This window comes from Mytilus trossulus, chromosome 2 (assembly GCF_036588685.1).
Source record: "Mytilus trossulus isolate FHL-02 chromosome 2, PNRI_Mtr1.1.1.hap1, whole genome shotgun sequence".
Lineage (NCBI taxonomy): Eukaryota > Metazoa > Mollusca > Bivalvia > Mytilida > Mytilidae > Mytilus > Mytilus trossulus.
In genome coordinates this window covers 80,916,459-80,926,910 of record NC_086374.1, presented here as the reverse complement: position 1 = coordinate 80,926,910, position 10,452 = coordinate 80,916,459, and the positions used below count along the sequence as shown (strand labels likewise).

General features: G+C 30.9%; 1 protein-coding gene across 1 annotated transcript in view; it reads right to left on the bottom strand.

Annotated features, from left to right (window-relative positions):
- Positions 1-309: 309 nt before the first annotated feature.
- LOC134706028 (E3 ubiquitin-protein ligase rnf213-alpha-like) overlaps positions 310-10,452 on the bottom strand; it is a 70,995-nt gene continuing 60,852 nt past the window's right edge. Inside the window, exon 11 of the mRNA XM_063564737.1 lies at positions 310-549. Coding sequence (XP_063420807.1) covers positions 310-549 — 240 coding nt within the window. The remainder of the gene's footprint in view (positions 550-10,452) is intronic.

Here is a 10,452-nt window from a genome sequence, read left to right as displayed (position 1 = left end):
TTTAGCAAGATCTTTTTCGACAGAGTCACTTCTAGCTATGATACCAAACGTTATCAGAATCTTTTCATGTAGAAGTGCAATTATAGGTAATTGACCTAAAAGTAGATAAGCTCCAGCGTTGGAAGCTCTAGTAGTTAGATTTTGAATTTGTTTCAGAAAGGTATTATAAAATATATCTAAGTGGGACACATCTTTATCGTGGAAACACATACGTTGACCAGAGTTTACCTCTGGGTTGAGTCCATTTAAACTATGCAGTTCTGAGCCCATAAGTGCGTAAGATGTCTGTCTAGTGTTTTTTAGACGATTTCAAATAATTGTTCTTGTTGCCTCTACTTCACGAGAGTCTCTATCAACTCCTATATGCTTATAACTTTCTACAGTTTCTAATTCTTCTGAGCCAATGTGAAACTTTTCCATTTGATTCCAAAGTTTGCAATATAAAGATGAGTTCCGTATCATCACTTTAGTTTTTTCATTATTTATTTTGTATTCTTCTTTCTCTGCAGAATGGGCAGTATAGCTAGTCATAGACTGGATTTCATCAATCTTTGAAGAGATAAGTAGCAGATCGTCTACACACATTGGAATACCCACAAACACATTTCCAATGGTAAAACCCGAACTGTCACTTTTTAACTTTTTTATAAGTGGATTAACGAAAAGTTTGTAGACAGAAGGAGAAAATATACGCTGCCTTGACGGACGCATTGGAGTTCACCAAACGAAGTAGATAACTTGCTTTCCTATCGAACTGCAGAGTTCATATTTTTGTCATTTAAGATTTGCCAACTTTGTCCTGAAATTCCACTTTGAAATATACTTTTAAGCAGAGAGGCATACCAAACAACATCAAAAGCGGATGACGCATCAATAAAAGTAGTTTATAATGTTTGTACGTTTGCTTCTATGATTGCCTCAGTAAGGGGAAGTGCTACAAAAGTAGAATTGACCCCGGCAGTAAAGCCACATTGAAGTCTGCTCTGTACCGTTAGTAGTTTAGGTTCCCTCAACAAAGATGTACCGATTCCATTAAGCCTAAATTTAATATTGCTCAGTAGCTTTTCCCGTTTTCATTTTTTAATACATTTTTGAATTGTTCCAATATCAAATTCAATAGTTTTTTCATCTTCATGTTCGAATATGTCTTGAAGCAAACTACGTTCTAGCTCAACTTGAGAACGGTACTGTTGATTCTGCGTTTTTTCAGACGGAGTAGATAAGTCAGTAAACTAATTTGGCCATGCATCACGAAAATGATCAGGTGTATCAAAATAAACACCATCAATGATCTGACAGTCGAGTAGACGTTTTCCACTCTGCTTCTGACGGCGAATAATTTTGTAAAATGTGGCGTTGTCACACTAACAAAACTAACACCAATCTCGTCAAATTCGTATTTGGATTTGTCTTTGCCATTAAAATTGATGTATGGGAGGTCCCAAAATCATACTCAATGTACATGTGCACATGAATGAAATAGTTGCCACTTGACGTTTAACTAAAAACAAAATCAATCAACCACCGACATAATAGATAAACAGTCCACTATTCCCAGCAGAGAACCTCATATACTTTTTTTTTTAAAGTACAAATGGATTCAGACATGTCAGTGTTGGATGATACGGCATTATAGTTTTGTTTTACACGCCATCCTGAACTACTGGATATGAATGATTTACTATGCGGGTATATAGATTTACAAAATAAAGTGCACATATGGTCAAAAAATTTTGTTGTACAAGTCAGCATATCAAAACTACTGAAATTGTGTTAAGTATCATTAATATTAAAAAAAGGCTGCCTACTGGCACTCTAAATTTATGGAAACAATAATTTGTTGTTTTTGTATTTCAATATTGTTGTCCATTGTATTAAACATGGAATCCTGACATAAAATATATGGCTGACTTTCTGTACGGGTCCATATATTTTAAATTAAAGTGAACATATGGTCAGTTTTGAATGAAGGGGTTAAATACTTTTGTTGTACAAGTCAGCATGATGTATCAAAACTACCGATTTATTTTTACGTATCAATATTTTGAATAAAAGGAGAACATGCTGGCACCCTAAATTCATGCAAACAGATATTTGTTGTTATTGTATTGCAATATTGCTGTCCATTGTAATAAACATTGAATTCTAACAAACAAAATATAGCTGATTCACTATGCCGATATAAAAATTTACAAAAAGTGCACATATGGTCAGTTTTGGGTGATGCGGTCAAATAATTTTATTGTACAAGTCAGCATGAGTTATCAAAACTACTGAAATTTTGTTACGTATTAATATTTGGAATAAAAGGATGACATGCTGGCACCCTTAATTCATGTAAACAAAAACTTGTTGTTATTGTATTGCAATGTTTCTGTCCATTGTATTATACATTGAATCATGACAAAAAAAATATGGCTGATTTACTATGCGTGTATATAAATGCTGGCAACCTAAATTCAGGCAAACAAAAAATTGTTGTTATTGTAATTTAAGATTGCTGTCCATTGTATTATACATTGAATCCTGACATAACATATATGACTGATTTACTTTACGGGTATATAGATTTTCAAATTAAAGTTCACATATGGTCAGATCTGGTTTAAGCGGTCAAATAATTTTGTTGAACAAGTCATCATGAAGTATCAAAACTACTGAAATGTTGTTACATATCAATATTTTGAATAAAAGGAGGACATGCTGGCACCCTCAAATTATGCAAACAAAAATTGTTGTTATTGCATTGCAATATTGCTGTCCATTGTTGTGTATATTGAATGCTGACATAAAAATAATATGGCTGATTTACTATGCAGGGATATAAATTTACAAGTGAAAGTGCACATATGATCAGTTTTGGTTGAAGCGGTCAAATAACTTTATTGGACAAGTCAGCATTGGGTATCAAAACTACTGAAATTTTGTTATGTATCAATAATTTGAATACAAGGAGGACATGCTGGCACCATCAAATTATGCAAACAAAAATTTGTTTTTATTGTATTGCAATATTGCTGTCCATTGTCAATCCCTGGCGCAGAGATCACATATCCGTTCCATTCAATACTGTGTAACACTACACTCAATATGCCTTCTGCCAAACCTTCTTTTGCGTACTTTTGTGTTCCTTATCTCTAATGAAAATCTACACTACTGTTTATTTAATTTTAAAAGATGCTTTTTTATGGGGAAAACATAGACATTCTCATTTTAACGAAGATAAGTATATCAAATGGAAAATTTTGCTATGTTTAATAACTTTTACTTAAAGTTGCATTTTCGTTAGAAGTTAAATGTCGTTCGTAAACACAGCCGGTTGTGAAGGAACTATTTTTTGATACCGCTATTACCATTTTGTTTTACTATTTCACATTAATTTTATATTATTTTCTACCTATAATTTCAATTACTATTATGTTCTGTAATGCCTGTAATAGCACAGATTACCGGAAAAACCATTTCAAATTTTTGACCCTACAACGATTTTTTTTAACAAAAATTAATAAATTACATTCCTGTCGCCGATGAAAACAAAATGGTGCTATTCTTTTTTTGTCATGAGGAACGGAGCAAAGGCAACATGTATTATACAGAAAATATAAATCAATGTAAGCCATTTGATATCATAAGAAGAATAATTATTGGCATAGCTCATTTTTACCTACATCAGGTATCAAATAATGGGGGTAGGGGGGGGGGGGGTAATGTATATATTTATAACAACAATAATTGTTCACCTATATAAAAGCCACCATGCTAGCCACTAATAGGTCTGAAACAAAAATACCCCACATCCATAAGTGGACTACAACTGGCCTCTACAGTAAATGTATGTAAATAATATTTCTTCAGTTTACAATTTTTATTCTTTGATATAATTTATCTACATTCATACCCACACAATTTAGTCGTTATAACTATGATGTCTTGCAAGTATATATATTTTTGCCAGGATGAAGTTGTTTGTTTATAATAATTTTTGACTACATGCCATACCCATAGATTTATTTTAACATCAGTTAGCTATAAAGTGGGCCCCCAATTTCTAGATCAGGCACGGATTATCATAGTTTTACTTAAAGTCTACAACCAGTTCCATTTTGTACAGTTTGTCCAGAAAGAGTTTTCCACATTTTTTTCCAATAAAGTTGGTTCAGCAGGGTATGCAAGTACAACTGATAAAACAGAGGTAAAAATGATGGTAGATTCATAACTAAATCAATAATTATATCTTTCCTAGTTTCACCCATAGTCTGATTAAAAATAAATCTTTTTCTGTTACAAATGTAGTAGTTCAAATGCTTTTTGTACTAATATGTGTTAGTTTTTCTTTAGTTTTGCAAACAAATGCACACAAAGAAAGAATAAATAGGGACAGAGGCTCATACAAGCAGCTGGTGAAAGTTATTTGAATCTGGTTTTTTTACAAAGGCCAAATGATACCATATGGTGGATTGCTTGACTGTAAGCTGTCAATATAGTGAATACACTGTAATTAAGAACACTTCAAGTTCTATACAATCAAACAAACTAATATTTGAATGAGTACAAATGTATACTGCATACTGAATATGAAAAATTATATATTTTATATAAACTCTTATTAGATGTTTATGACTTAACAGAAATGTGGTTATAATTTTCATCATGAGCTTATTTCCTAATGCTTGTAGAATAAGACTTTGGTTGGCTTGTCTGCAATGTTAGCAGACACAAATTTAAAACTAATAAGTGCGAGAAAACGAGCCCTTTCAGGCCCACAAATACAGGCTGATGAGATGTTGTCTTCTTCCAAAAAAAGATTAAAAGATTACGAAATTGGAGACAATGTCATGATACCAGTCCAGAGAGTAGACTGTGGGCCGATAAACTGTAAAAACATCAAATGTGTTGTGCTTGATATTGCATATAATGGATTTAAAATAGGCACAAACGTTGGAATCAAATTGAAAAGATTCAGAGAGAGGAATTGACAATATTGGACATACCAGAGAACACAGAGGTTAACGTCAGAAAAGCAGTACAACTGCTTACTTTAAGTGGTGGCCAAGGTCATGTTACTGCAGCTGTCGGGGTGGTTGTAAAACAGGCAAATGTAAAAACAAAAAAAATGAACTTATTGTGTAATTCAAGATGCAAACAAATAGTTTTTTTTAATCCATTAGACTTGACTTATATTTCCAATGTATGATATTATGTATGCAATTTTTTGTCAAGATGTATGTTTGAAAATAAATGAATGGAAGGTATCAATTTATTTTTGCTTTTAACGACCATGTCACTTTGTACCAGAAGTCCGTATTAACGTGGCATCTAGCTGTTTAGCTAAATTTGCACAAGGTGGTACGTTAGCTTATATTATTACTTTGCGTCCTTCGTTCATCTGTAAACTTCTAACATTTTAAAAATAATACTGACACAAAACACAAAAACAAACACAATATAAATTTCAAAACATACGAAAGATAGTGAGTTGTACAAGTTATTATCTTTTTCTCAACAAAATTTGTACAGGTTATTACTTGTACAATTATATTTATACAAGTAATAACCTGTACGATGGCATCATACAAGAAATTACTTGTATGGAAATTTTGTACAAGTAATAACCTGTACAAAATAATAACATGTACACGACATATACATGATATATAGGCATTGTTATTTAAACTTGTATATTTTATATTTTAATTTAATTGAATGTTATCCCAAATAACAATTGTACAATATATAAACAAAACAAGCCAGTTAATCAAATTCTTAATTTACATACATTAGGAAATATCTCACTACTTCTTGACGTACAATTTCCTTTCATTTTAACAGTTATGACACCGTTATGCTAATATAGGATTTAAGGGGCTCATGGGTCTAAATTTTTTTTAATTTAATATAGGATATCGCTTTTCTTTTCTATACATGAACTTGATCTTATACTTAAGGATGTACACCTCTAGAATTTAACTTTTTTTCTTAACCTGATTTTTAGTTTTATAAGACTGTAACAAAATAATGGGTGAAGAAAAAATCATCTGGTGGTGCACTTCTGTTTTTGCTATGGCCCTTTGAAAATGCTCCATTTTGATGAATTTCACATTTTTCATCGATTTTTACCTATTTTTGGGCTATTATCTTGAAAAAAATCACAGTTCCCCAATTAAACTTTTTTTCATTCTTTCTATAAAGATGAAATGGACCAATCTAAAAAAAACTTACTTAAATAAACTATAGGTAGATGTTGATATAAGAAAGTTTTATCATATTTTGACGAAATGAAATCAACTAGAGGCTCTAAAGAGCCTACGTCGCTCACCTTGGTCTATGTGAATATTAAACAAAGAAAGCAGATGGATTCATGACAAAATTGTGTTTTGGTGATGGTGATGTGTTTGTACATCTTACTTTATTGAACATTCTTGCTGCTTACAATTATCTTTATCTGTAATGAACTGAGCCCAGTAGTTTAGTGGAAAATGTTTGTAAAAATTAACAAATTTTATGATAAATGTTAAAAATTGTCTACTAAGGACAATAACTCCTTAGGGGGTCAATTGACCATTGTCAACCATTGAGTTATTAGTATATCTCACTTTTCTGAACATTTTTGCTGTTTACAGTTTATCTTTATCTATAATAATATTCAAGATAATAACCAAAAACAGCAAAATTTCCTTAAAATGACAAATTCAGGGGCAGCAACCCAACAAAGGGTTGTCCGATTCATCTGAAAATATCAGGGCAAATAGATCTTGACCTGATAAACAATTTGACTCCTTGTCAGATTTGCTCAAAATGCTTTGGTTTTTGAGTTGTAAGCCAAAAACTGCATTTTACCCCTATGTTATATTTTGAGCCGTGGCGGCTATCTTGGTTGGATACAGGATTGGGGTCGATTACTTTGAAATGTAATCGATTAACTTACAATTACTTTGTTAAGAAAATGTAATCGATTACATTACAATTGCACCTTATTTCAAATGTAATCAATTACATTAGATTACATTTCTTTAAAGTAATCATGATTACTTGTGATTACTAATGATTACATTGTATATGGCAATATTAAAGAAATTCTAATAACTTCTTATCCTCACGATAAAGCTAATTTTGGTAAAAAAAATTAAAGCCATAATTTATTAATCTTAATATTTAAAAGAATTTAGACAAGTACAGTGCAACATTTGTAATTTGATAACATAGTTATAGACAATGTAAGTATCCTTTCTCTATGTGAAAGATATAACTTTGTTTTTTTTACAAATTTTAACCAACTGCCCAATTCACAAACAAAAAACCCGGACAAATAATGAAAAATCAATTAAGTATAGTTATATTGTCTGTGAGGACATAATTGACACATCCATAAATGTTTTTACAGGTGTTAATCACTACTTCCATTTTTTAACAAACAATAGGTGAGCTTTGGTATTAAAATGTTATTGTCTTAATTGCAATATCAATAAAGTTATAAGTGGTTAATTGTCATAATTTGTTTGAAAATTTTGAATACATATAGATATCATAATATTTATGGAAAACAAAATTTATTAAAATTGTCAAAATAAGAAACATGATTTTAAGTTCCATTTTGAATTAAAATGGCTCCTGCAGTTACGATGTCGACCCTCAAAGTCAAATTGGAACTAAATGTTTCTGGTTTTGAATTTTATTGTAGTTTTATAAAAATATTGGGCATACTTTCAAGACAAACATGTACTCTTATATCATTAGAGCTCAATCTCACAAACACTGGAAAGCAAATTCCTTAAGTAAACTGTGAACAAAATAAATCACTTGGTTATACAAACTTGTTATATAGATGATACTATTTATCACAGAGTTCCATCATAGTGAATACTAGTTTCATGATTTTTAATCATGCTTTACATTTTTATATTGTCTATCAAATACTATTTTCCTATTTACCAATATACATGATTTGTAATCAGCAAGTTATCATATGAATGTTATCTTAAAGTAATATAAAAGTAATCATGATTACACCTGTTTTTGGCTATGTAATCGATTACATTACGATAACATGTAATCAGAAATGGCACGATTACTGATTACATAGGATTACACTGCAAAATGTAATCGATTACAGCTGATTACGATTACCCAATGCCTGGTTGGATGGCGGGTAACCGGACACATTTTTTAAACTAGATACCCCAAAGATGATTGTGGCCAAGTTGGGCTTGATTTGCCACATTAGTTTCAGAGGAGAAAATTTTTGTAACAAATTACTAAGATTTATGAAAAATGGTTAAAATTGACTATAAAGGGTAATTATTCCTAAAGGGGTCAACTGACCATTTCGGTTATGTTGACATATTTGTAAATCTTACTTTGCTTAACATTATTGCTGTTTACAGTTTATCTCTATTTATAATAATATTAAACATGATAACCAAAAACAGTAAAATTTCCTTAAAATTACCAATTTAGGGGCGGTAAACCAACAGCGGAATGTCCGATTCGTCTGAAAATTTCTGGGCAGGTAGATTTTGAACTGATAAATAATTGTACATCTTGTCAGATCTGCTCTAAATGCTTTGGTTTTTGAGTTATAAGCCAAAAACCCCCTTTTATCCCTATGTTTTATTTTTAGCCACGGTGACCATCTTGGTTGATTGGCCAGGACACCGGACACATTTTTTTAAACAAGATACCCCAAGGATGATTGTGGCCAAGTTTTGTTTAATTTGGACCAGTTGTTTCAGAGGAGAAGATTTTTGTAAAAGTTAACGACGACAGACGACGGACGCAAAGTGATGGGAACAGCTCACTTGGCCCTTCGGGTCAGGTGAGCTAAAAGATGGGGTCACCTTTCATTTACGCTCACAATATGCCTTCGAAAGAAGCATACATTTTTGTTAATGTACTTTTTTGTTGTTGTTGAACTAATAGGAGATAAGCGGTAATATTGAAATAAATAAAGAACTAAATTACAGAAATCGCTTTAATTTACAATTATTTAGTTTATGTACAGCTTAGTCGAAAATGACAATAAAAATATAGGTCACCAATGAGTTAAGGCAAAATATTTCAATTTTAACATGTTTAATGCCAAAAAAATCCATTTTGCACCAAAGGAAGATAGTTTGAAGCTTTTTCAATGATATCTACATTTTTAAAGTCACCTGGGGTCAACACTAATTGATTTTTTGGAATGATCTTTGTACCATATTATAAAGTAACAACTACATGTACTAAAGGTAATTAATAAAATTTGTAATGAAAAATAAATGCTATTTTTTTTTCTAAAAAATCTTATACACACGAGCCTCCTTAAAGGGGCATCTGGAATAAAAAGACAGACTACTGAGTATAACATAAAATTAATTATATCAATCAAATTATAAATTATTTGACAATTTAATTTTTCAACTAGAATTTAACACAAATGTTTAAGACTGATTAACTACTTTTAAGTAGTACATTAAATACTGTCAAAGTTTGATTCATAAAATTAACAATGCTACATACAAAGTACTGCACTTTTATATAGTTTGTAAATGTTGTGCTATTCATATACATGTTCTGTGTGATTACTCTATTTACATGCAAACACAGGATCATACAAACAGGTTATGAAAATCATACGTAGTAAACATTGTAAAAAGATGTTCATACATGATGTAAATGTACAGTGAATGTAGAAATTAAGTCAATGCCTAGCTATAGGAGTAATTAAACACTTCTAAACAGACTGCCTCTATTTTCAAGCTACTATTAATCTAAATTGCAGTCCTGCAAATGACCATGACCATAAGTACAGTTGTAAATTGTTAATGGAAGAAGCGGAAGAAGTTGATGGAAGTAATCAGAGAAAAACAATTATACATATGTTTAATATAAAAAGTGAAAAAAATTTGATCATGCCGGTTTATCAAGAACAGACCGGATTTGTATAAATATGATGAAGATAAATACACCATAAAAATATTTAATTTTGTATTATTCTTCTGCAGAAAATCAAGTATGAAATTGAGAGAATTCAGTATTCCTAGCATATTATAGTATTCATTTATACTTGGGATTCTCATACAACTATAGAAAAAGTTGATCATGCACAAGCCACCATTTGTTACTTTGCAACTCAGTAATTGTTTTATATTTTGTTTTTGCTTCAATTTACTCAAACTTGTGGCCCTATGTTGCTTCTCGCTTTTTTTTTTTTTGGCTTGAAGCTAAAATTTATGCTCCATACTAACAAAGTACATTATATATAAGTCTGTATATGTGGGAAATACACTTGTTTAATGTTGGTTCGAATCCAACTGCAGACGAACAAATGTGAGCTAGTTACGATGTTAAGCTATAAAACATTTTTTTTTTTATCATTTTACAAAATAGCTATGATTTTTTTTTGGTTAATAGCTTCTTTAATAATAATTAGAAAATAGCTTGTATATTTTCCTATAGACTATTGTTTTTTATTTC